General features: G+C 33.5%; 1 protein-coding gene across 2 annotated transcripts in view; it reads left to right on the forward strand.

Moving 5' to 3' along the window:
• The window catches only part of LOC105149537 (lost and found), a 222,557-nt gene that overhangs the window by 174,674 nt on the left and 20,095 nt on the right, over positions 1-27,788 (forward strand). For both annotated transcript variants that reach the window (XM_087412014.1, XM_087412015.1), the window contains exon 3: positions 8,406-8,550. In XM_087412014.1, coding sequence (XP_087268140.1) covers positions 8,406-8,550 — 145 coding nt within the window. The remainder of the gene's footprint in view (positions 1-8,405; positions 8,551-27,788) is intronic.

The raw sequence follows: 27,788 nt of genomic DNA on the forward strand, positions 1-27,788 counted from the left end.
TTTTAACGTCTCAAGTTCCGACATTTAAGAAAAATATCTTGCTTAATTTATTTCTTGCTTAATTTAATTATAATTTCAATGAAGGATTCTCTTTGTTGCATCGACTAGTCAAGTTGACTGAAATTCTGTAAAGAATCTTATAAAATAATGTGAAAATAAATTTAAAAACTTTATTTGACTAAAATTGATTAATAATAGAATAATAGAAGAGGGAAATTAATATTCGATTAGCGAATAATATGCAATGCAACATTTGCATATAAAAGATTTTTCAACGTATGTGTTATTCATAACCCGAGCTCATCCGTGAAAATACCTTGGGCAATATTTATAGTAATATAAAATTGAAACAAAATTCTCATTGAAATAAATAATAGGTATATCAATTATTAAAATCCTAAATGAGTTCTCTATCCTATGAATACATTACGCGAAGGAATTATAGTCGACGCAGGCAAAACGACCGAAGATGGTAGCGTGGTGTAAATACACGATCGATAAATCGCGCATACAAAGAATATTAAATAATGATCGTGCGAAATTTTATCCATAATCGTGCTATCTATAAAGCACGCTCGTCCAGCTGTAAATCATAACGCGTTTGCGTCATCCGCCATAATAATTTAGCGGAAGGGCAATCCTCCGTGCGGTGGACTATAATATTTGATTACTATCTATTAATTATGACTCGGCGAAGAGAAGTATTTCACGGTTCTCTAGACTTCGAAGATCGATATCAACTCGGTGCATCGTTGCGATAATTCCGGCTTACGGAATATTCCGGGATCATTAATTATAAAAGCATCATCACCATAGTATTGCGTAATGTCCCGAACCTGTTTCTGCGTCGCTTCTCGCCCTTCTCGGTCGCGAGAAATTGGTCAGCGAAGTTTGCGAAACTACCAGCCATCTGGATCTCTCATCGCTTTCGAAGTTCGCCGAACAGTCGTGGTAAGAGACGGAATTTGTGATCCCACGAAGAAAAGCTTCGAGTCGGTAATAACTTTTACCTGTGAGAGATTCGAAGTTGCGTCCACGTTTTGCGTTCAATTTAATAACTCGATGCACACGTGATTTCTTTAATTGATATTTTTAAGTTATCTTGAATATATTTAATATTAATAAAAATATTGTAATATTCCTTGTATTCCTGCAATGATAATTCCTTGAAGATAATTCCTTTTTCTATCGACTTCTGTTGTACAAAGTGCTTCAACAAATTGAAAAGAGATTTAAGATTCAAATACAGAACAAGATTTGAAAGGATTTCACATATATCATGAAACTACAAAAGAAATACGAGTGATCGTCTTGTTTACCGTCGTTTCTGCATTTTTAAAAATCACGATAAAACCACGAGAAAAATATGAGGCTATTTTTATTGCGTTTCACGGATCGATGAAACGTAGCCTTGTTAGTTTTCGAGTTTACATAAAAGAAATTCGACTGGAAATAATATTTTTCGACAGAATTAAAACACATGATAAAAATAAAATTGTGTAAAATATAAAATATTTTTATAAAAAATCTTAAGTTAAATTTGTTTCTATTTGCAAATGAAAAGGCATAATGAATTTTTATTACCGAATTAGATTAGAAGCGAAAAATGATTTATTGAAACAGATAAAATGTAATTTCTTTCAATTCTCAAATATGTTAATTGGTTTTCCGCAAATACTGCAAAATTGTGGTATTGCATTTAAATAATATTTTATTAAATGTTTTGTACATTTTTGCTAAGACGTTCTTTTTTTTTTAATAAAAATTTTCTTCATATTAAAGGAAGTAAATAACGCGATGGTATTTCTGTCGGAAAGGACTTTACACGAGTTTTCTATATGTCATAAAATGCGTACATTCGGCAACCGCATCCGAGATATAAAAGCCTTACACGCGTTGTATGCAATTTATAACGACGGGAGTGCAATTTTACGTCGGGAATATATACGTAGTCGAGACAAATTTTATGGAAAATATAATACGAAAATACGAGCACCTCTTCCAGCTATCGATGTAATGTGTATTGCCTATCATCTCACGTACATTCGAGCTTTTGCATGATTTCGCGAACTATATGTAGAAATATCTAATTTATATCTAACTATTATTCACACTTATTCTCATTAACGTAAAATTACGAGGTGCTTGTTGTTTAGAAAAAAAAAAGTTTTTCAGCACGTTATTGACAATTAAAAGTAGATTAGAATTAAATTAATAAGAATAAATCAAGTAAAAGAAAGAATCCTATTTTCATTTAAAGCAGATTCGAGATGATATTAAGGAACTTATTAGTTTTATTACTAAATTAATGTAATTGAGATATTAATATATTTCAGCTTCAGTTTGCGTTTCAAATTCGATAAATAGACGCGCATTTAATAGAATTGACAAACGTATTCGCGAAAACAAAAATCCGCTTCTACCGAAAATAGAAACTTTTTTCTTTTATTTAATTTATTCTAATATGTATTCTAATATGTGTTTAATTTCTACTTATAATTGTTTATACACATCTCCTTGAAAATTCTCTCACTTACCGAAAATGAGATTCTTTTTCTTATCTATATTATTGAATTCGAAAAAATTGAAGCATAAATAATTATAAATTTTTTTCACTGCATACAGAATTTTTTTTTCCTTAAATTATTCGATGTGCGATAAACTTTTTCCTAAATATTTTCTGTTTATTACGTTATTACTTAATATAGAGCTTCGTATTTTTTTTTTATATAAACGACAGCGGCGAACGATTTCACATTTCGGGAGTATCTTCCTGGTCGAGCTTTCAGACTGAGCTGCATATCCTCGAAGGAAGGATTTCGTTGTTTGCACGCACGACAATGGCTTTTCGGTCGCCACTCGGCGCTCCTTTCGAACCTCTTCGGAATCGACTTAGGACGGCATTGTCGTAAGCTCGCTCGAGGCCTTCTTTCGTTGGCTTTCTCGCCGACAAAAGAGAAATTGCACCTTCGAGGCTTCGTTGGGAGATTCGTTCCATTCTCACGTGATACGTCGAAAGTCATGTAAATGTAGATTAGGTGGTCCTCTTACAGAGGTGGCCTCCATTCGCGTTTGCATCGTGACATTGCCATTCAGTCGACGTTTTCCCCGAAGATGTATCTAATCTCGCACGATCTCTGAACTTGTCCTCGGATCTCTCCTCTGCTCCCTCTATGCCCAATCTATTTCAAATTCCTGACTTTTATACGGATGTGAGTCACACAAAAAGACATCCTTTCTTCGGTTTTTCACATTTTTACCTTCTAGATCCCTAATAATAATCGTAATTTCATTATGGAAATTTGTAGGAAAGAATAGAGAATATCTTCGTGAATCAATATTTATTTAATTATAAATGCTCAATGTAAAATTTCTAACGTCTTATTCAAACACTACTAGAAACGGTTTTTTGTGAATTTACAATAATATCCTTACAATAAAAATGTTCAGTAAATGTACAAACCATGTAACAGTTTACTGTGATTTCACAATATTTGTAAATTTATAATAGATAGTTGTGAATTTACAAAACTGATGCGTATTAGAGATTTGCATATACTTTACCACAAAATGTTATTGTAATTTTGCAATATAATTAAATTTATAGCACATTTTTGTTGGATAAAAACTTCCAACAGAAATTATTATTTCTTACAGTGTGAATGAAAGGACGTAGATTTATTTTAAAAAATGCTCTTTAATTAAAACCGCGACATTTAGAATTCCAGAATTAATATCAAGATTATGCCTATTCGCGTTATTTAAAATTTCTCAAAATTTTTTGCACTTAAGGTGAAATAAACAATTCTCCTATATTGAAAAGAGAGAAAGTGAAGATATCGTGATATCGAGTGCAAGGAGTGTAAGCAACGCGAACAAACCTGGAGATATCCAGATTTAGGCACTTAGCTCTTCAAATCTATATACATGTCAGTTCATTTTCTCTAAGCGTACGTCAGCGGCATATCAAAGGGTGAACCAGCACCCTGTGCAACTACAAGAACAACCCTTCCTGCCGCCGGCATTACGTCTACAGCTTGGCTGTCTGCTTGACGATGCAGATTACTTAACCCTACGTTTCGTGCATGATCGATGACTCTCGTCGTCGGAATTGACAAGTGCTCGTCCAGTTGACATGCGGTCGATCGGCGAGCACGTTATTAAACCGCCGTACGGACGCAATCCTAATACCAGACAGAGTACACAATTTGCCGCTCGCAAATAGACCCTATAGATCAGTCCGAGAGTGAATCACCGTACGCCTACTGTATTGCCGATAATAATGCGATCGCAAATTAGACTGACCTCCATCCAACGGCGAGATATTGGCAATTAAATTCAACTGTAATGTTTGATTATCGTAATTGTTTACGAGCTAGCGTGAAAAATTCTCGCTGATAAAATTTATCGCCAATCATCGATGTCATGTCGCAATGAATATCGAATGTGGAACAACATAGCAAACTGCAAATTCCGTGTTTATAACGACATTCACGTAATCTCTTATGTCTTTGTCATACATGCAGAAAAAAAAGACTGTTCTATATTGTTTTAAAATTTTAGTCTTGACTTGACTGAATTTGTATTGATGTAAGATTTTTGATTGAGCAAGTCTTGAATTGAGTGCAAAGTAATACTTGCATCAAAATAAATTTAATCAAATTGAGACTAATATCTTTAAAGCAAGCATCTTTAATATTTACAATATTTTTGCTTATATATGAGTTATATTATGGTTGATCTAAGAATAGTTTTTTTTTCTGTGTGCAAACAACAAGATTCCTTCTTTTGAGAATGTTCAGCTCGATCTGAAAATCTTGATCGGAAAAACAACTCTGGACTGTAGAGTTTTTCGCGATACGTAATAATCAATATATTGCGAAATAATATTATGGATAATTAAGCAATTTACTCAATAAGTTATTTTTGTTGATCGAAAATTCGTTCATTTACAATCGATGTAATATACAATGCATTAGCATATCATTCAAATGTGCAAAATTGTAGTTACGTTATTTTAATAAAAATAAACGGTTTGATTGATAGGATTTAATAGATTGTCTGAATAATTGCAACGTGCGACTAATGACAATAACAATTTGAGTGAAATGAATTTCGTATACATTAGTCGAATGTGCGCGAATAACTGCTCATGCAGAATATTTTGATGTACTATAATATATATAAGTATTTTCAAATGCAAAATACAAGAGAAATAACTCACATTCGCGATTGGCAACGATACGAAATTTATGTAGGTTGCGCAGTTTTTTCTTGGCTTTATCAATTCCTTCTACAATTATTAGCGACCAGCAAAGTTTGCGTTCTTATATAACTGAGGACTTTATTCCGTAACTTTATTCTCAGCGACCCAGTTTCTCGAGCATTTACCTTTTTCTTTTTTGAGAACGTTATTTTATTCCTTTTTCCTCATTTTGTGTTATCTTCTAATACATTGCGCAAGCATGTTGCTCTTCGTGGCTTAAACGACGAATAATATTTAACGATCAGCTTATCCTAAATTACTTTGTATATCTCACGAAAAATGCATTGTTACAGTTTGCGATTTAAATTGTAAAAAAGGTTTATGAGCCGGCAATATTTATACATTTGCGTTTTAAAATTGCATAGTATTCCATTTGTTTGCGTGAATACACATTGCGCTAATATATGTGAGACAATTATGTTGTCACAATCAATATTATTGAATATATAATACAATAATATATATATTTATTCAATATAATAATATCATATTACATTGAATTATAAAATTAGAATTTAAAAAATTCGCAATTAAAGAACTAAGAATAAGTTTCAGACTTAAAAAAGATTATTTTAATTTGAAAAAAAGAAGTGTTGTGTATCTTAAAAATTCTAAAAACAGAAAGCTAACAAATATTGATATTGCTATATAATATATTTTAGCAGCAAATATATTTTTAAAAACTGCATGAGATTTAATTTTGCGATCTAGCTATTTTGAGAATACATGATGATTTTTAGTGTATTTATAATTATGTAGCAATTCATACCAATACAACTATTCTTGTCTAATCGGTTTCATCGTACAGTCCTGAAATAATGATAAATTGCAATTATTATATGTCGACAGAAAATTAATTTCAATGGGAATTATAATTTTCTATAATATAACAAAGTACGATAATAAAAATTACATTATTACTCTCTTATAGATTTTACAAAGATTATTATACATTCCAATACTAATACAATTAATAAGAATTAATTTTAATAAAAATCACAGGTGAAATTAAATGAGGATGAAAAGTTGGTATTTTTAAATTTTTGCACATATTCTGCTTGCGTTCTTAATACGAGCACTCGGGAGTTTCACTCAGCGTGCTAATTATTTCCGTTCATCTGATACGCAGAGATTGGCGTTGGCGTTTTTGCAATATGGGAGATGGGAAAGAGAGACAACGAGAAAGAGAGAGAAAAGGAGAAAAAGGGTAGAAAGATAGAAGCTAATGATCGAAGCGAGAAGAGATAATTAAATGCGGATTATCTCTGGTAAAATTCAATCTCTTGTTCACGCTAATTGGAACGAGAAGAAGACAGTTATTAAACAGCCTGCGGATAGATTCAATAATATTTTGCGATAACAAAGCCACTGATCAAAAGACAAAAAAGGGAGAAAGGAATGCATTTCGAATGCAGTCCGAGCTAGAAATGCAGGTGTATGACTAACGTTTGTGCACAGTACAACAAAGTTAAAATCTCAATAAAAGTTGTTTATGCGGAAGCGCATGTGCGGAATGTAATTTAAACTGTTATCATCGTGAAACTCCTTCTTTCTCTTTCTCTCTGAATTTTCCACTGCACGAAATTACAATTTTCGCGATACCAGATAAGGACTGCGCGATAAATTATATGTTTTACGCGATCGCAATGCTTGTTAACAAATAAAACTTACTCGCCGCGCAGATTTGATTTCTAAATATCACACAAACATTGAAAAATATAATTCTCGCAAATTGCTTTCTCGAAAAAGCAACACAACGTTTGCATTTAGTTATCGCTGCGATTCGGTTATTTTCTCGCGTACACTTGATTTTTGATAAATATTTCATCAATGTGATCAAAAAGATTTTAGTCGCTTTAGCAATGCAGACTTACTTTACAAAAATTGTTTGTGTTATGATCGATAAATGTAATAAAGTCAATTTTGTCGAAAGCCACTTCGGCGACATTTTCGTGCGTCATGTATAAGCGAAGTCAATACAACAATACTTTTAAGCCATTAAAAGCTTAAAAAAGAGCGCTGCACAAAATAATCGATACATGCTATCGCCTACATCTTTTTTTTTTTATTTTCATACAGCCGTTTGTTTCCGGTTTCTTTCGCAACTGTCGTGGGGGTGCAACAAGTGTTACGTTGCTCGTGTCTCGAGGCAAACAGGCGAGATACCGCGTTGCAAATCTACGAATAAATTTCTTGCTCGCCGACCACAGTTTCGTTGCTGCTGCTTGAATTGATATCTACGGCTCGTATTTCAGGATTATCTACTGCGGGGATATGTTATTTTTGTTTTGCGTCAAGCTGCGCTTTAAGCTGGCTTACAAATGCCCCGACATAAACTCCTAAAAAAAAAAAAAAGAGATAGATACGCGCACCATGTGCGGATAGCCGCTTTATTAAAAGTACCCGCCATCTCGGAAAACAACATTATTTGACGTTTACGTGGTCCTTTATAAGCTGCCATTCTGACTTTCGCCACGGTGAAATTACGGTCCCTTTATCATTGCCGGCTGATTCATAAAGTGCGAGGGAACAGTTAATGACATGTAAAAGAGAACATTTTTATTATTCTTGGTAATACGCGTAATATCACGAGCAATATGGATCTACATTCCTCATTTTTCTTACACGCTTTTAAAACCGTACAAGAAATTTAAAAATGTTTTCTCTTTTCTCAGTAATATTCGCACAGCGAATAAAAATGTTAGATGTAGTAATAAAAGAATTCATCGGAAGGGAACAGACAAAGAGACGTATGTAAAGGAAGAAATGAAAAGTGCACTTTCTACAAATCGAGGATTAAAATAAATATCAATATAACATCCTTAAGGTTTCAAGTACGCAAAGTTTTCATGTCAAATTTACTTTTCTCTCGCAAATCTCGCAGATGTGCAGCAACATAAATCACATTTCACGTGACGTTCCATGAACAGAATCGATTGGGACTTTTAGTCCATTGCAATATAAAACTATCCGCGCGTAAATCAAGCGCACGTCGTCCGCCCCATGTTCGTTCGATATCACGCTCGCGACATTTGCATCGTTAGCACGAGCGTCTGCAAAAAAGGCACCCTTCCCATCCCTTTGCCTCCCTCCTTCAAGTGGCATGTACTCAACGAACGCAATTTTCTTTTGTTTCCAGGCAGACCTATCCTGCAGAAACACGAAGCAGACCGTGGGTGCGATTTACACGCGTACAAACTTCGTGACGTTGAAATACGTCACCGACGGCTGGGGCACCAGCTCGAATGGCTTCCGCCTCGTCATCACAGCCGTCAAGGATCCGAGTGAGTATTTGTCGATGCGAACCGTTTCCAACTTATTCGCGGGCCAATCGACTCGCTGACATGCAGAAATGCATGTCCTGAATGCTAAAGCTCGAAACAAATTGCAATTTCTCAATGTATGTATTATAATATAAGAGAACGTATTATTTCATACATATCATGCATTTCTCTGAAATCAATGCTCTAAGTTACGTGATATACATTGCGTGCGAAGAATGTAAATTTTTATCATCAATAAAAAAATTATTCAAAAATTACAGATTTATCTAGATTATATTTGAAGGTAATACAAATTCAAGTAAGTAAATGTTTTGAAAAATTTAAGAAAGTAGGTAGTGCAAAGTGATTTAGAATGTGGATCAAAAATTATTAAGAAATAGACACGAAAATTTTCGAAAAATAATATAAAACGAAAAAAAAATTTAATTTAATTTAAACTATAACAATGTATTGTTAAATACATATAAATATTAAAATGTTTTATGTATATGTATAACATTCAGATCTATACAGAAAGTATAAATTATCAATTTCAGTCACTTTTTGCAGAGACTGATATGTCATAAATATCAATCCATAAGTTTGCAAACAGATTTTTGCAGTAAAGATATTTCGTAGTACGCGAAAATCTCTCTCTGTACTGTCTAGACAAAATAATTCTTATATTTACGCTATACATTGTTGTACTTCTTGTTAGACTAATCATTTTGAGATTTACTCAATGAAGCATCCTGGTATATTGGAAAAATATATTTCCGAGTATATTGCTCCGAAAATGAAAATGTACAATTCCCATTCTTTTCTTCCGCCAATCGTTTTTATGCTTCACTGGTTCTTTAATTCTTTCAAATTCTTCGCGGTCGTCCTGACCGACTCGACTCCAAGTTTATCATTCAATCGCTTTTATTCATTAGCTCTCGAGTTATTAAATTTGCCTTTCAAATCCAATTTCTTTAAAGCGCCGTGTCAATTCTTTTTTATCTCCGAGATCGTAGTTTCTCCAGCGTTCACATTTAGTGCATGATTTCAGAATACAGCCGTTCAACTATGCAATGAACCTCAATTAACATTGGAATACTCTATTCATGCGATACAGTTTCGATCAATAAATATCACAATTAAATCAGTCATCTATGAAACCGCTTAACTGACGTATCTAAAAGCGAACTTCAGCAAAGCACAGAGTATTTACTTCAAGCATTAATCCCAAAACACAATAGATGTAGTAAGCAAGAAATTGAGCAATCATAGTCGAATAATCGACTATGATTTGTCAATTTCTTAAGACCTAAAGTTTACTGCACCTATTGTGTTTTGGAGTTTAAGAATAATAGTTCCAATAATAGTTCCAATTGATCCATTGACTTTCAATAGAAGGGATTAAATTATATATTGTTACGCTATAAATATGTAATATTAAAACAGTCAATTTAAAAAACTTTTAGTGCATTCAAAAAATGATAAAAAAAGATTATTTTACATTAAGGCTGCATGCGAAGTTTTCTCGTATAAAAATAATACAAATTCTTCAAAAATAGTACAAAATTTATCAATAACGTATCTTGATTTTCTCAAACTCGATAGTTTGATTTAATTGAGCGTTTATCATAATTTCAAAAAGTACATCTTTATCACACAGAGTCAGTTTCGTAAAACTCACGCAAGGCAAACAATGCGCATAATTGACGCAATTTAACGAGCCATTTTCCAAGTTTTACGCGAGTTCAGCGAAACACGCGTCCGGAGACCGTTTTACATTTAACAATGTGGATTCGCATCATAGTGAAAAGTTTGCGGATAAATATTGAATAAAATTTGTAATTGAAATAGGTAGTGACACGGTATAAGTGACGTCGTTATTGACGCACAGCGCTGTCGACGTTGGTTTCGAAATTTTAATTCGACTATTCGATTCACGATTGACCGATCGTAGCTGCAAGATTTTTCGTGACGACAACAAAAGCGCGACGGTGCGTTAATCCGCGAATTTCAATTCATTCACTTTTACTCCATGCAAGTTCGTATTTCATATATCAGCGTGACATGTAAGTAACATAACGTCACGAGTCACATGACATCGGATATTAATGAAGAATGATCCTGTTCACTCGTTCGCGACAATTTTTCGTTACGGATACACAAGATGCGAATCGTGACGACGATAAATGCTGCTCTCGTCGCTTCGTCGACGATTTTGTCGAGAGGACTTCCCGAAGTCGACAAAAGACCGTTAATAATACGAGGAATATTGAAATGAAGTGCTCCCACCTTGGCTGTCTAATACCGAAGAAAAAGTGTACCACATCGCTCCTCGCGAATCGTTATCTCGTCCCTGTTCGTGAGCCCGGCGTAATATTTCCATGTAATAAGGTCCCTGAGAAACGAGCACCGGGGACAAATGCAGCCGCTATATTTTTATATCTTCATATCTTCATGCCGGAAACCTGATAAAATGCATAGACGCTCGACGCCATTTTGCGCACTCTTAATTATGAAACGCTGCATCGCTAAAATACGAGTTTAATATACTGATAATGTGTTGCGTGTTGTACACACAATGATATGTGCAACTATCACAAGTTTATTCTATTTATTATACTTGATTATTCTATAATATCTCATAATCCAATATAATGAAATAAAATATCATAATGAAACGTCACGTTCAAATAAATGCAAGCAAAATACGTGTGGACATTACTGTTTTCCACACGTTTTAAAAAATATTTTAACAAGTGCTACGCTTTCAACTTTGTTTTTTACACTGCAATGTATTTTATTTCTGTATTATTTTATCAGCGTAACTTTTGTCGTATATAGTATTTATATTTGATATATTAATAATGCGCTATTATTGCGCTTGACTTTTATTTGTTCTTCTTCATTAGCTATTTTAATATAATAAATGTTTAGTCTCGCGTATTCTCTATAAATTTTTATATTTTTATATAATAATTTGTACAGAACAGCTTATTCAATTACTACTATTCAATTATCATTATTTTAATTGAATAAGATATATATTAGATAAGAGCTGCATATTTTTTTAATCGATTTTTTCAAGAAAAATGAAGATGTCTCACAATATTTTAACGTCATAAAACAATACTAATGGCAGTAATATAGAGGAAGCGTTAATCTTAAGTACTACGACACTTTGACATTTCACACTTGAGATCCACATCCAAGATGACTTGAGAGTCTCAGCAAAGTAGCTATCCAGTCTCGGGACTCGACAGGTGTCGAACTTTAGCTCTCGTCTGCCGAACAATTTCCTCAAGTTGTAATCTTCCGGCGGTTATAAGGGGCACTTCAAAGATAATCCGAGAGAGTTAATATAAGTTAGTTTAGAACTAAACACAGAATGCGAAATCTCGGTCGCGTATACGCTGTTGTTCTTCGGCTTCTATTTCATCGGTACCGCTGATTAAGAAACATGTATCTATCCCGAAAAGATTGTTTGTTAACTTTACCGTTCACAAATGAAACTTTCGCAATATTCGCAACGCGAGCAGTTTCGTAATTTTACAACATGAGTTATTTATTACAGTCAATGCTTTGGGAAAGTAGTTATGCTGAACAAATTATCTCTTGAGGCGAGACATCTTTTTTGTTCTTATTGTAAATCTGGTTATATAAAATGCTTCAGAGAAATAGGTACGATATATATATATTTGGCTTATATAAAAGATTTGTGCTATTCTACAGATAAACCCAGAGCTCTTATAGATAAAAATGGATGAACAGAGTCTTCTATTTGTCCCAAAGATTGGTCTAATCTACTGTTATGTTTACACAGTGATTCATATTTTTTTTTCCACTGAGCAATGTAACCATTTTATGTAGAAAAATGTTTTATTCCTCTCATATTCTTTATTCACGATCTGCGTAATAAATTTTTCGAACATATGCCAAAACATGACAGAATTTTTGCAGCATGTGCAAATAAACATATATATTTTTCCCACCTCTTTAATTTTAGTATTTATTTTCTGTGTTTTTACAAACGTTTTTACAACATATGCTTATTGTTGCGGTAACCTTCAATTGTATCGCAAAATGAAATCCATTATTCTCTAATAGTCGAGTAAGAATATCGAATGCTATTATTCTCTCCAATACGTTCGTACTTCGTGATTAGATTGAATTAAAATCGCTAGCGGACACATCAAAATCAACGATCTAGCAGCCGTTGTCGCAGGAATATCGCATAACTAAACACGCGCTCGTTATCGAGCGTAAGTCACGGTTCAGTGACATCACAGTAACGTCGCACTAATTTGCCGTAATTATACAGAATGTGAACCGCGAGAGCGACTACGTTTACGTCCTCTTTCCCCGCCGACGTGCGTTCATCCCTCGGTTGTCTCTTCACGTCAGTTCATCCCTTTTAATGCACCACTGCATCCCTCTCGTATTCCTATTCGAAGCGATCTGGCAAATGCAAACGTTCGAAGCTAGTTACGATAATTATCGCATGGTCGCGATGTGCTCTTTCCTTTTTGTGTGACGCTAATTACCTTGCGTGATTAATTGATGGACGACCACAGGAAGGCTGGCAGCTTACATGTGTCGTGAATGAAACGAAGATACATAGTTACGAATCCTGTCGCTTACCGTGAGAGAAAAGACTCGCAATGTACGACACAGATTGACAGGAAATACATTTTATACGCGATCTGTTTCCTCGCTTCGTTACAAAAAACGTGACATTTCGACGTGACGTTACATATAGTCCTTTTACTCTTGCAGATTTATATCGTTCAAACGCATAGTGTATCTCCTTTATCTCCATTTTTTTTTTGTAAAATTATCTCTCACATTAATAATTATACTCTCAAGAAAAATATTAAGAATGTTAAACAAGGTATCTTTTAAAATTGTAATATGTAATACACAACAAATAGGAAATAAAGGTCGAGTTTAAACGGTCGGGCTGGATTAGTGTTTAAAAATATTAAATTCTTAAAAATATAAAAAAAATTTTTTTGGAGTAATTCTGTGTAAAACAATAATTGTTTAACACAAATAAGCGATGAAAACCATATTTGATCAAAACAGATCTTGATACCTACTATTTTTGTGTAAATTTTACAAATTCCAGTTCAAGCAAACTGCACACCAATTGTTTATTGATATAGAGACACAGTTTTAAATCAATTTATTTATTAAAAGCAGGAGTAATACTACAAATACTAAATTGACGAGCAATTTAATATTACAGATGCAAACGAACATCTTCAAAATACTGTAGAGAATTTCCTAATCGAATGATCGTCTCACTTTGAGAAACGGAAGAAAGTGCAGATCGACAAACACGTTTGATAAACGAATAAAGGGATGCAATCAAAATAGCTGACAAGTCAATTACAGTTACCGATGACTCGGATCTCACAACACCCGGAATTTCATGATCACCGAGTAATTAATTGGCTCACGCGTCGGCCCGAGAATTTCTTCCGATCGAGCGGCGGAATCCCTGCAAGGGTTATCACGCGCGCTGATAAATTGGAACGCGGACGATCGCGCGCGGACCGGCACCCACCACGGATTCCGTTCAATGCGGTCGAAAAGTGTCAACCGCAATCGAGGAAGTCCTCACGGGCATTGTCTGGGCGACAGATTTTCATGTCCGTCGTGTTTCCTCACATTCCGTCCTTCCGAATCCTGCCCGTCCGCCTCCTGTTTAGCGCGATGAATTATTGTTCACTCGGTAAAAGAACTATTAATTATCGCGTTTATCCAGCGGATTTTAGATTATTTGACATCTCGCGCGCATATTTTCACGTCCAATTCTCGAAATATAGGACAGAGCGAAATGTTGACGTTTTTAAAGATTAATTGTTTTAATACTAGAACTGCTGATGGTCCATTTTCGGTTTTGATAGATTATTTCAATTTTTTTTCCCTTGTTATGTTAGATATACAATACAGAATATTGAAAACATGTGAATATAATACTTCTAACACATACAAATAATAGCAAAATAACTTTTTATCGAACCTTTTTAAATCGAAACCTTTACCGAAAACATACTGAAAAAGTAGTTTGTTTATCAGGAATCGAACGCATTTAAAATAACATTTTATTTAACGTTAAAAATGTATTTAAAATAAAATAAAATAGTTATTCAATATTTATTACTTAAATAACTTCTTATGATATAATTTGTTTTTAAGTATTAAAAAAAGGGAATTATTTAATTCTAAATTAATATTTTAAATAAGTTTTTACTGCTGATTAATTTCGATTTAACTTGTTTTCTTTATTGAAATAAAAAGAACCAGTGTCGTATAAGTGGCGATGAGCGATGCCTCTAACTTTCTATTTTCGCGAAGATTCGCAAATTAGCAGAATTAGAATATCCGAATTAGCGGACTTAGAGTATCTACACAAGTGTTTTGTTTTGTACTTTGCCGTTCTTAGTTCTTAGTTTATTTCTGACCTCTAAATTCAAACCAACTACTTCTCGTTTCTGTTGTGTATGTGTAAGTTATCTTTATTTTCTTTATTTTTTATATTATATTTATATACGTATAATATAGTTAAATATGTGAAAGTATTTAATGTACATTCAAATAAACGAAATCATAAGAAACTGTTTCGTCATAAAACTGAAATTTTTATTTAAAATACATATTTCTTATTTTATATTTTAAATAAGTTTCTGAAATCTATTTATATCATTTTTATTTTAAATAGGTCGTATGAGTTATTTTATCGATCCCTGCTGGTTACATTAATTAGAATTCTCTGGTTGAATCTATTATAATTCTATTGTAGTTGAAATAACCAGAATTCTGACATGATGTGAATCTCCTGGTTTATTTTCAATTCAACCATTCTCAATGCAGTGCAAGAATAGGAAATTATCAAATTGACACCTTCGGGGGTTCTATCTGTAATCGATTGCGAATACACACAACTGCGTACAATAAAAACGTATTATTAAATGTTTATACTAGTCGTTTCTACGGAAAGCTTATATAAATTGCGACGTAAGAATTGCGCTTCGCCAAGCAGAATTCTTATAAAATTGTCGTTAAATAAATATCGGAAATCGAGACACCGGTGAAGGTAAAATATTTAGAAGCAAAGCAAGAAAACGACTTGTGTCTCTTAAAAAGAGACATGTATCTGCACGATAAACATCCATCAGCGATGCATCGACGATCGCAAATACTTAAATGCGACGCTGAAATAACATGTACGTAGGTACAACGCGAGAAATGGCAAAACGTCTGAAATCGCACGTGAGAATATCTTGCTCTCGAACACTTCGGGACGCGTCTTCGCGCGTGCGAGGCATTGCTGTCAGTACCGAGCGTGTAATCCGGCGAGACACTTAAGTACCTTGTCGCCAAGTCTCTCAACCTCAGCTCGAATAGTTAGCCGTCGCGTCCTCAGCGATTTCTCCCTTAACTTTCATCACAGGGGATTCAGGGCGGCAGCTACATGTGTCTGTCGGTGCGAACAGCATGTCACTTTCTTGATATAATATATATGGCGAAATGACGCGATGTTAACTGTTACACCCAAGTTACATACCGGAAAGGGTGGCAAAACAAATTTCGCATCTAGAGAGTCGAAAAAGTGCCCGACTTTTTAAGGTGCAAAAAAATATTTTTTACGCTACTGCATTTATCGCCTCGCTGATTAGTTGCTGCTTCCGCTGCTTGCATGTGAATGCACCTTTTATTCTTGGGATCTCGCGATATCGGGAAATTCAATAAATTTTTGTTTTATCGTTCACATATTCTGTGCAACGCGGGGATGAAAGACGGGGGGGGCGAAGAGTGCAATAGCACGCGAATTAATAACTTCATCTCTGGCGCGCGGCATTACAGCAGTCAGAAGGAGAGGAGGTCTCTTTTTCTTCGTGATCTCGATCGGAAGGATGATTCATGCACCATCGCGCACGACTTCCTCCGAGTGCCTCCATTTTCTTCTCGTCCGCGTGCCTCTCTTACCTCTTCACCCCGGTCTCTCATTCCCGTCGGGGATCTTATGCTGCTCTCGCTTTCCGCCGTCCTTCTTTCTTTTTTTTTTGCTCGACGAATTCAATTCTTACCGCCATAGTGTGCGCGGACGCACTTTCAATCTTCCCCGACTTTTGCCGACATCGGGTAGCATTCGCATATCGATTTCGATGCATAGACACCCCCCGAAAGCATTCGTTCTTCTCCTTTCAATATCACGCGCCTCCCACGTCGTTTTTGTCCGTCGCGATCGGATGAGTCCCTGCATGTGATTCGAACCACGGATGAAGAACGCGTTGTCGTATCAATCTCTTCCGCCCGACTGTACGTGCCGCGACCGGAAGTCGAAAATTATCGTCGGAAGACAACACGGAGACAACACGGTAGTCTAAAATCGATTCATCTCCCATTTAATTCTTCTTGATATCATAATAATAAAATGAAAATTGTTTTGTTCAGAATATAAATATTGATCGTCATAAATTGTCATTAAATAATATAAATAAGAATCAATAAATTGAAAAAATTATCAATAATATTATATTAATTGAAATGAAGAAAAGGCTGACATATATGAACGCGACGGTAGAAGTTGGATTATCAGCAAATTTAGTGTTTCCTTCTGGCCAATTCTTTTACGACTATTATGATTTTTTTTATTTTTACCTTGTGACATTTTAATTTTTAAATTCTTAGAACATAGTTAATTATTAGGTGTTGGAATTAATTCGTAGCGTTTTACAAGTGATGGGAAGTACTTTCATTAATGTATTTTTTAATGCTCATGTGAAATAAATAACATTCTTTCATTAAAAACGCTACGAATTAATTCCAACACCTAATAAATTTAATATGAGTTTAATTATTGTAAAAAATTATTGTAAAATATATATATTTATATATATACGATTAAAAAAAACTTTATAAAGTCAAAATTAGTTTCGTTAATTATAAAAAATGTATTGGACATATTAAATTTTATTTAATTTTTTGTTTTGCTCGTTTTTGGCTTTTTTTATATTATTCAATTGATTATCAATTATATTTATACATTTCCTTTATTTTTATTACTATTCATATTTTTAAATTTAAGTTTAGAGAATTGACAATATATTATTGAGTTTATACAATAAAAACTAATATAAAATTAAAAATGTATTTGTTTGATGTAGTAATAAATCTGTTTGATGTAGTAATAACAGAGTAGTTTTATAAAAGAGGAACATATTTTTGAGATTGAAGTATTTTCTTATCAATGTATCGACAGACAATCGAGGCTAGAATAAAGACATTATTATCTATCTGACCCTTTTGTGCCAATGGTGCCTTATTTTCTACAATTTTATTCACGCACGCTCTCGTACGATAATTCCCTACAATCACTGGCAGTTTCACTTTACCCGGCAATCTTCTCGTTTCACGGAATGGACGTGTCGATATCCTCAGCTTCTACGTTTTGCCTTCGGCACAGAATTTGACGGATATTCAGAAGCACGTACAGCTGAGTTATATTTGAATAAAAGCTTCATCAATAAAACTGAACTCATATTTTTTATTTACACATTAGTTATTCTTTTTATGCAAACATCACGTAAAAATTGCATTCGCCGTATGCTTACAAATCATGAAAGAGATATATTTTTAAAAATATGTTTTTATATTTAATAATTTTTATTAATAAAATAAGAATAAATGTAAATTATACATTTGTGTAGTGTCAGTATATCTTTAAGTTCAGTATTTCAATTAATTTTTTGTAGTAGCTGGTAAACGTGACGAGCTCGAACAAATATCAATTTCGAAGAGCTTTTGTAAGCACGCACTTTCGACAAGACGTCTAAGCATTTTTCTCAAGAGAGTTGTAAAAGGAACATGCGGAAATTTCGTTTTAAAGTAAAAGAAAAATTATTTTTAAAATTAGCCATTACGAAACAAAAATCTTCACATCTCCTTTCGCTTTATTCATTAACATCTTTAAACATTTCATTTTTTAAATTTATATAAATATTATTTTTAATTGATAAATATTATTATAATCAATGTTGTAAAGATTATAATAAAAATATGTATAAATATATACAGAGTGTCGCAAAATTCGCGAATCAAAATATTACAGCAAAAAAGTTTTCAAATAATTAAATAAAAATATTATTATAATTTTTATGTATATATTTTTCTTGTTTTTAATTATAAGTTTTATTATTAGAGTCATAATTATATATTTCTCTGAAAATATTTAATTATAATAATTATCTTTTCTCAAAGTTGAATATTACTAAAATTTGGAGAGAGCCAATCGCAATCATATTTCTCATCTCAATCGGAAAGCGTATTATTTATGGTATGTACCCGTTTGCAAATGAGACGATGATTTCCCAGACTTGATTTTAGCAAATTGCGCAGTAACTAGCTTCGTGTAATAACGGATGAGACCCTAGCGTTTACTGGTTTCCCCAACACGGTACAAGAGATGAATGCGCAGTAATATGTCGCGTTTAGTGTATGTGTACGAAAAGTTTTGTCATTCGGCGAAACTTCGTCGAAATGGACGATGTAGGGCAAACCACCGATGAAATTTAATCAACGATACACTCCACCATTCCGCGCTCGCGGTTTACAAGTGCACTGATATCAAAGATAATACGTTTATATCGTCGTTTATGTTAATAGAATAAAGCATTAGAACATAAACGATTATTAAACGTACACTATAGAATTTGCATTTTAAATTCATAGTCAAATAAAATACGATAATTATATTTTTTTAAATCATTTTTTTAATTATATTTTTGAATCAATGAATTTCTCGTTTTATTTGTTTTTTCAATATAAAATATAAATATAGATATTTTTATCGGAATTAAATAGTGATACTGTTGCCTTATTGTTTTTCTTTATAGTTTTTAATAATTTTAATAAAAATTATTTGGAATAAAAGCTTTAGTTTATTCTATCCAACTTTTTTATAAATGTACGTGCATGTAGGATAGATTAAAATAAAACTAGCAAATTCATAAAGAAAGGAAAGTAGGACGGGAAAACAAATAGAAACTATTATTTTGAAACAAAGGCATTTAAATTTAAATTTTACGCGATACGATATTCTAATTATTCTCTCTAATTTTGTAATCTTATTATTTTCATTATTTGAGATATCAAATTATTACTTCAGCGCAAAATATAAACTATATAAAATTATTACTATTTGTGATTTTATAAAAAAAGAACTATTTATAGCATATTTTTTGGTATGAAAAAATTTAAGTTAATCATGATGTGACAATACATAGCAATGCGTATTGTTGTTTCTAGAATTGAATTCGATGATAGGAAAAAATATAATATATACGTACTATACGCCAAGGATTTTATTTGAATGTGAAAATGTATCGACTAAATTGGACGTGCGGTCTGTATAAATTGCGCCTGAAACCGTTAATACCTTTAAAATCCATGTAATCTCTTCAGAAAACCATTCGCGTTTATTTTTGCCGGTGAAGCAAAGGCTCTCGATTCGACGGGTTTGAAAAAGTTTGTGTGCTCAGGATTCGTATAGAACGAATCAATCCGATAGAAAAAAAAGTAATTTCTCTTTGTTCCAACAATAAATATCAGAATGCGAACAAGAGAACGTGAAATCACGCTACTGCGCTAGTCGAGCGCGTAACGTCAAACTTGGAAGAGCGATTCCAAGGATTCTGAAGATCCTTAGCTTTACCGGTCCTCACTTCGATTTAATTGACTGTGTCCTGGTAGGATTATTTGCAGGATTTCGGTTCGCCCGCTTTAATCCGCACATTAAAGTCAATCTAGGTCCATGCCCGACATTGACATAAAATGTACACGGAGCTGCAGCTTGTAGACATTTCCATTACGGCTAGAATGGATCGATGATACAAAGGCAATCATTATACCACTAGATCTCGTAGCTTAACCCTTCTATTTGGAACTATCCTATAATTAATGAAAGTGCTCCTTACTATTAATTTACTATCTTCTACTTTGATTGTAAATTTTCGAAAAGATGCTAAAAGTTTAAACAGAATCTAGTTTAAAGATTTATGGTTTTTTTTTTCGGAAGAAACTATCACCACTTAAAATCATGTTCACGAAAAAGATTTATATTATTGAAAAAATTAGGCTTTAATAAATTAACAGCGAAAGAAAGAATAGAAAGAATGATCAGAAAGAATTTTTAATTTTAAAGTATTTAATTATTAAAATATGAATAAATATATGCAATTAAATTAGTTTCTTTTAATAGTACAAATAAATAATTATTAAAGTATTAATGTACACCTGTTATTCATATAATTTCAAAGAAGTAAATATAATCAAATAAATCACGTGTTTATTTAATATTTTAAATATTTTCTATAACGATAAAGGTAAATATAAATCCACATCGACAGTCATACATCGAGACTCGATCCTTCACCGCTGTAGATTTATTCTAGATTATTATTTATGCGTAGATGCCCAATGCTGGTTAAATGCAAATGCTCTTGGAGTGATAAGGCCTGCGTTTGACACGCCCTTTATTTTAGACGCAAGCGTGGAAGCGCAAGATGTCAGACACGTTCAATCATCCGCGGACATTAACCCCCGGACTGCCGGTTCACGGTTGTTGCACCTCGCAATTCGTTCCACCGGGAGCGCCCTATCACATGTAACGTTACAGACACGCGATGCATTTTATGAATGAAACTAGCTCGTAGGTTTATGCGGGGCCCCGGCTAAAGCTATGGCTTTCGTAGAGAAAAGTACGCGATTCACTTGAAACAGCAATTCTCTTTCTTTCTCCCTTTTACGACTGCACCAAACTGTGATATTGACTTTTGCCTACCCTTCTGAGAGCCATTCCGCATTGTTTCTCCAAGGGTTTCCACGAGGGCGATTCTTGTAATATTTACGTTGCCTCGCAACGACACCCTTGGTTCGCAAGTGACAGTTTTAAGCGTCATCCTCGAGGTAACGAGCGAGAAATGAGTCGATTTGAAGAAGCATTTTACCTTGCAAGAGCTGCCTCTCTCTCTCTCTCTCTTAAATTCGATTGTTTTATAGTAAGATTTACCAAACATAACGACATACAGATACCACCTGACAAGAGAGAATTTACGCAAGAACTGCATAAAACCAAATACTGAATCAAATTAAATTTAAATCGTTGTAAAAAGGTAATGAAAAGATAGAATCGAATAGAATAAAAAAAAAAAAACAAAAATCATTACAAAATTTTATAGAATACAAGTTGACTTTCTCGTCAGTTTTTATTTCATATAAAAGCAGAATTGTGAAATCGTTGCCAAGTAAAAATTTTAGATTTTGATGCATCAATTTTGTTGAAATTTAATTACTGTCTTGAAATTGATAATAGTGGCGAACTTTAACGAAGCGGCCTGTAATAGGCGACGCAACGAGCAATTTCGAGGCAACCAGTGCGAAAAGGAAATTCATTAGCACACTCATGCCTTTAATGCTCTTCACGCGAGTTTCTCGAACCTTAAGAGGTTCGATCCCATCCAACCTTGTTCAGGTTCGCGTCTTGTAATGCTATTACGAGGGATGTCCCGGGATCATTCGATTGAGAATTCACGATGCGTTTTAACGGATCGTGAATTCTCGTAAAAGGAGGAGACCGTTTGACAACGCTAAGTTTACGATAGCACGCTTCTTACGGTGGTAATAGAGTGAAGGAAGAAAATTAGGGACTTTGAGGAGGAAACACATACGAGGGCAAAATAAACACCGCGGGCACGTATATGTGGTGCAACCGCGCGTGCACCAAGGGTGCTCATCCCTTATGTTCACGCTCACGTGAGCATGCGCACGTTGCTTGAGGTGATCGTGCACGAGATTGAACGAGGAATTAGGATGTGAAGGGTGAGAGGAAGCCGATTTCCATACGGATGGTTCCCACACACGCCCTGCACACGTTCACGTTCTGTGCCACCCTCTTGCCTCCTTCTTTGTCGTGGTTTCTTGTTAGTGATTCAGGAACGTAACTTAGTTTCGAAAGTACAAATTACTACAGCCATTGAAGCCATTATTGAATATGATTGACTTTCCGTTAATTAATCTTTAAGACAATGCAGATAATAAAATATTTGTATCTAAAGCAGATTTTATTATTGTAACTTTCACTTAAATAAAAATGATTTAATATTATGTAATATAAATGTGCGAACTATTTGCGAAAAACGACAATTTTAATATAGACATTTAATAAATATATGTTAATTAATAAACATTTTTTAAATCAATAAATAATATATTAATTGTTAAATATTTTAGAGAATCTCCCTTTGATTGAAGGAGTTTAATTTAAGTATTTTAATTATCTAAGCTTCTTCCTGCCAATATTACGTCACTATTATGATCTCCTTTCTGCTCTATACAGCAGATTTCTGCCTTATTGTTCCTCGTCCTTTGCCCCACGTAACTTCGCAAGCCAGAATTTCGCCCTAGCGGTACAAGCAAATAATGTGTTTATGCATTTGCATGATGCTTCCGTAATGCGAACCACCTCAGCGAAGCTCGTTGTGTAGAACGGCGAGGTACGAGACGAGGCGTATTTGTAATCCGAAACCGCCGACTCCCGGTCGGCACCCACCGTCGGAATAGATTTTACGTCCATGGAACGCGCGATTACACGTCGTTGCGAAATTAATAGGCATGCATTCGAACGCGAACATGCTTTCGTCCATTGTCAGTATATTTCATAATCTCGTCTCCAACTTACTTTCGATAAAGCACAAAAATCTTCAGTTGAAAAAAAAATAAGCGATAAAATACAAACAGACTTAACAGATAAAAAGCGTGATATAATGTGTTAAATGTATTACAAACAATGTATAAAATTAATTGAATGTATATATAATTTGTTTATTGAAGCGTATTATTAGGTAATCTGTTGTTATTGCTGCAGGCGATACTGAATTTCCACATGGACGCTTGATTTTTATTGCGTCCGCCCGTTATTTGAATTTTTAAATTTCTAACAATTTATTTTCTTGTTGATTATAGTGGAAAGTGATTTATTAAACAATTTTTTTGCCAATAAAAAATTTCCGTGTTAAAGCAGTTAATACATTATGTATACGGATAAAATGTGGTGTCGCAAAGTCATCGGGCTTACAAAATGCTATAATAGTTTTTAAAGCATCATGCATTAATCAAATGTAAATGGGGCAATGATTGAAAGATAATGTCATCGTATCACAATGGTGTATAGATGTACCTCTACTATTGTGCGATGGAACACACTACTTTCTAGTGAATTTTTAATCAACCAACTACACATATGAAAGAACAATTTCGCTAAAGTGTCTAAAGATTTAGCTAATAGATACAAACGTGCAAATATCCATCAAAATAATTACATAGGAATCTCAAGCACGATGATATTATAAAATTTTTTTCTTTGAAATTCTACCAGCATGACCTATATAATTATTTTATTAATGGCCCAACAAATTATTTTTTAGATTTGTATCAAGTTAAATTTTTAGATACTTGAACAAAACTGTCATTTCCGTGTATGATAAAAGTTATAACGTATCTAAACATTTCCTTTGGAAAATTTGCAAACATTTTTGTTATTTGGGGTAAAAGACAAATATATAGTGTATGTAACATCGGGCTCGTTGATCTCAATGGAAAGCATCACCATTGTAGTAACAGGATCTTGGGATTATCGTCATTATCATCATTAACGTCATCACCGGCGTTATCAACATAAGCGTGTGTCGCTTACGGCTTAACAGTAACATGCAATCCTCCTCACGCGATCTCTGGTCTTACGAACAGATTGTCACGCGGATAAGATTAACAATAACAATAAATATGAAGCAAATCGGTAGACGCAACATAAAAAATCAAAGCTGTCTCCTTCTCTCATTTCTCACACAATCTAAATTGATCTGGAATCTGGAATATTTTTCAATACAAATTCATTTGTGTTGAAATAAAAAATTAACTTATAAATCAAATATTACGTTTTCTCTGAAAATTTAAATAAGTGAATTGGACGGCTGGTAGTACGCACGATCTCTCTAAAAAGTTCGGAGACTAAATTCAGGAAAAATCAAGAAATGAAGATACATAAATTTTATTAATGAAAACTTTCAACATAGTTTTCCTTCCAACCTTAATGGACTACTCAGAATGTTTCAACAGTTGGAAGCTTTCATCAGTAATCATCTTTCAAAATAGTCTTTAATACGCTCGTCTTGAAGGTTATTTTGAAGTCAATTTACCTGAATATCCAAAATACTATTAAAATAATTATTTGTGTCAAAGAATGCGATTAATATTGTATTGATTTTGGATTTTCGCCTTCATTTTGGTTTTTGCTTCCCCTGAGAGAACCCAGGTTTAAAACAAAAATTCCCTTGAGATCAACTTCAGGTTTAAAACCAAAATATTTCAAAATGCGAATCGGGGTTAGCTAACTCCCTGGTTTGAAACATCTGACAACAGCCCCGCTGTTCCATTACGAAAATTTTTACAAGGGAAAATATCTAACAAAACCTACCCAGTGAAAAACATCGCACATGTCGAATATGTACTGAAAGGTGCCGTAGTTGCTGGAAAAATGGCAACACTTGTGACCCTCCTACCAAAAATTTTTCCACCAGAGAGCTTCATTCCAAAGCCAGACTTTCCGACTGAAAATCAAAGAAGTGACAACTGTAGTGATAGTGTTATAGCTTTACATATAGAACAATACAAATGAATTTCAAGGCCAAGCTTAGTGCGTTAAAAAAACATTTAATATTTTATATTTGTTAAATTTTTGGTAACTTAAATGTAATTAGTTTATTTTTCAATTGAGAAAAACGTAATTATAGTCCATTAGTTCCGCATTTTTAACTCGGTCGTGTCGTCAATGTCGGGTAATGCAACATTCTGTTTCAAGCTTGACGACAAGTTTGCGAGTAAAGTGCAAAAAAGATCGGCCTGCATGTTTCAGTATGCGTAAACGGACCCGTCCATAGCGTCACCCTTACTAATGGCACTGGCAAAACACGAAAACGTTCGTAATGCACAGCCAGACTCGTAAAAAATTATGAGACATAATCACCCGGAGAAAGAAAATTAAATTTAATGTTGGATAATAGGATATCACTTAAATTTATCATTTATATTATAAATCTGGAATATCTTTTATTTTTTCACAAAAATATAACTACGAGAATTTCAATCTACAATAATATTTAAACGTCTACTTTTAATTTAAGAACTGAAACACTGTACTTTAAATTAAAATAGAATTCTCTGTAAAACTATAATATTTATAAAACGTCTGAAGTGTCGTATTCGATTAAAAGTTATACTGTATCTTTTATTATAGTGTAACAAAGTCGCAAAATACGTCACAGATTGCGGAATTGCATGTCTCTCAAAAGATTATAGAAATCTTTTTCGATATAAGTTGACATGGCACCTCCACGTGCTTTCGCATGCAAGTGTTATATTTCACGACAGAATTTAATGAAGTCCTCCCTGCAGGCGAGAGGTAAATTCCGCTTTAGTTTTAACAGCCCGATGGAAATTATCTCTTCGATATTTTATCTCTTTATTTAATAACATAATTAATTTAATATTTTTATTTTTAAACGTCAAACTCACGCTCTTCTTCCATCAGCATACTAGATATTTAAATGCAGATGTAGTTATAAAATACACATATTTTATAAATTTTTAAACTTTGTTATAAATTTTTAAACTTTGTTATAAATTTTTAATTCAGAATGATTTTCAAACAAATAAGTTCAGAAATAATAAAAAATATAGAAAAATTTATAGAAAAAAATTCATACATTAATTGTATTTAGATATCTCTTTCTTGATTACATTATTAGATATCAAAGAAGCAATAATAATCCAACATAAGTTAAATAATATTTTGTTATTTTTAACTTTCATATGTAAAATATAAATCAGTCTATTTCTGCGATTAGTTTCAAAGTAAAGAACGTATGCATTTAGTAAATAATAAATTAAATTTAGCGAATAAATTAAATTAAATTTAGTACATTCTTTTAGAAATTTAATACATTCTTTTGCGTTAATTATTTAATTCCATTGTCGTAGTTAAATTAATGATATATTAAATAGGAGCAGTGAGCTGTAAAAATGATAAAAAATAACTCAAATTGTGTATAATTTGACATTATAAATTTAACAGTGTATATTCTGAACTTTAAATTTCAGAATGTACATTAATAATTAAATATATTGTAACTACTTACGTAAGAGATTACTAATTATGTCAAACTGTTTCGAGAATGCATTTAAAAATGCACGCATAAAAAGTCTACTATCCCTCTGTTCTTTGTGAGAATGGAAGCGAGCAAACTTTACAGGTACCACGTGCATTTCCATTCTCAGTACATATACGAATCTATCGAGCCTATAAGCTTGTGCAAATGTGAATACACGCACGTGTCAATGTGCATAACACTTGGTATTACTGCACATCAGCAGTGCAGCGTGACTGCGCATCCGTTTGCTTAGCCACGACTGTTAATTTCGTCGGCATATTGAGCATATTTGAGCATGTATACGGTGTCTACCGTCCAACGTTAAATGATTGGCCAATCCGAGAGGTTAAACATTGACTCTGTCGCGGATATCCATACATACAGTTGTTCTTGTGTCACCTTCCTCTCACTTTCTCTCTCACGTTGACGTTACGTCCGAAAGTGATTGTCACATAGTAGTTATTATGCATTTACAACAATTATCATTAATATTAAATGATATTCTCGATAAATCCGTAAAGAACGGGATTATTTCACTTTCGAATGTCATATGAAAATTCTATATGTAATTCAGCGTGATATATAATAGTTCCCGCTGTTAAACGTTATTATTCTCGGATCACCTTTTTGCCAGAACGTTAATAAAAACTTCACAAATGGCAGCAAATCATGAAAGTTCGGATAGAAGGGAAGGAATCTCAACTGTTAAATTACATAAAATTACATATGACCGTCTGTGTGCCTTTTTGTCGTACGCCCTATCCTTTCGAACCGTCGTCGATTCTTTTATTACCTTCTCTACGATTTCAGAAATCCTCGAAGAGTTATAATTGCCAGCGGGAGAGAGAACGCGGAAAATCGCTGTCTTTGCCGCCCAACGTGAGCTTTTTCACGATCGGTGAAACTTATCACTCGTTATTACTCACATTCCACGAGTTGGTCCGTAATTAGACCAGATCCTTCAAGAATTACGACGGTTCGACGTCCAAG

This window comes from Acromyrmex echinatior, chromosome 12 (genome assembly GCF_024713525.1).
Source record: "Acromyrmex echinatior isolate Ae372 chromosome 12, ASM2471352v2, whole genome shotgun sequence".
In the NCBI taxonomy this organism is placed as follows: domain Eukaryota; kingdom Metazoa; phylum Arthropoda; class Insecta; order Hymenoptera; family Formicidae; genus Acromyrmex; species Acromyrmex echinatior.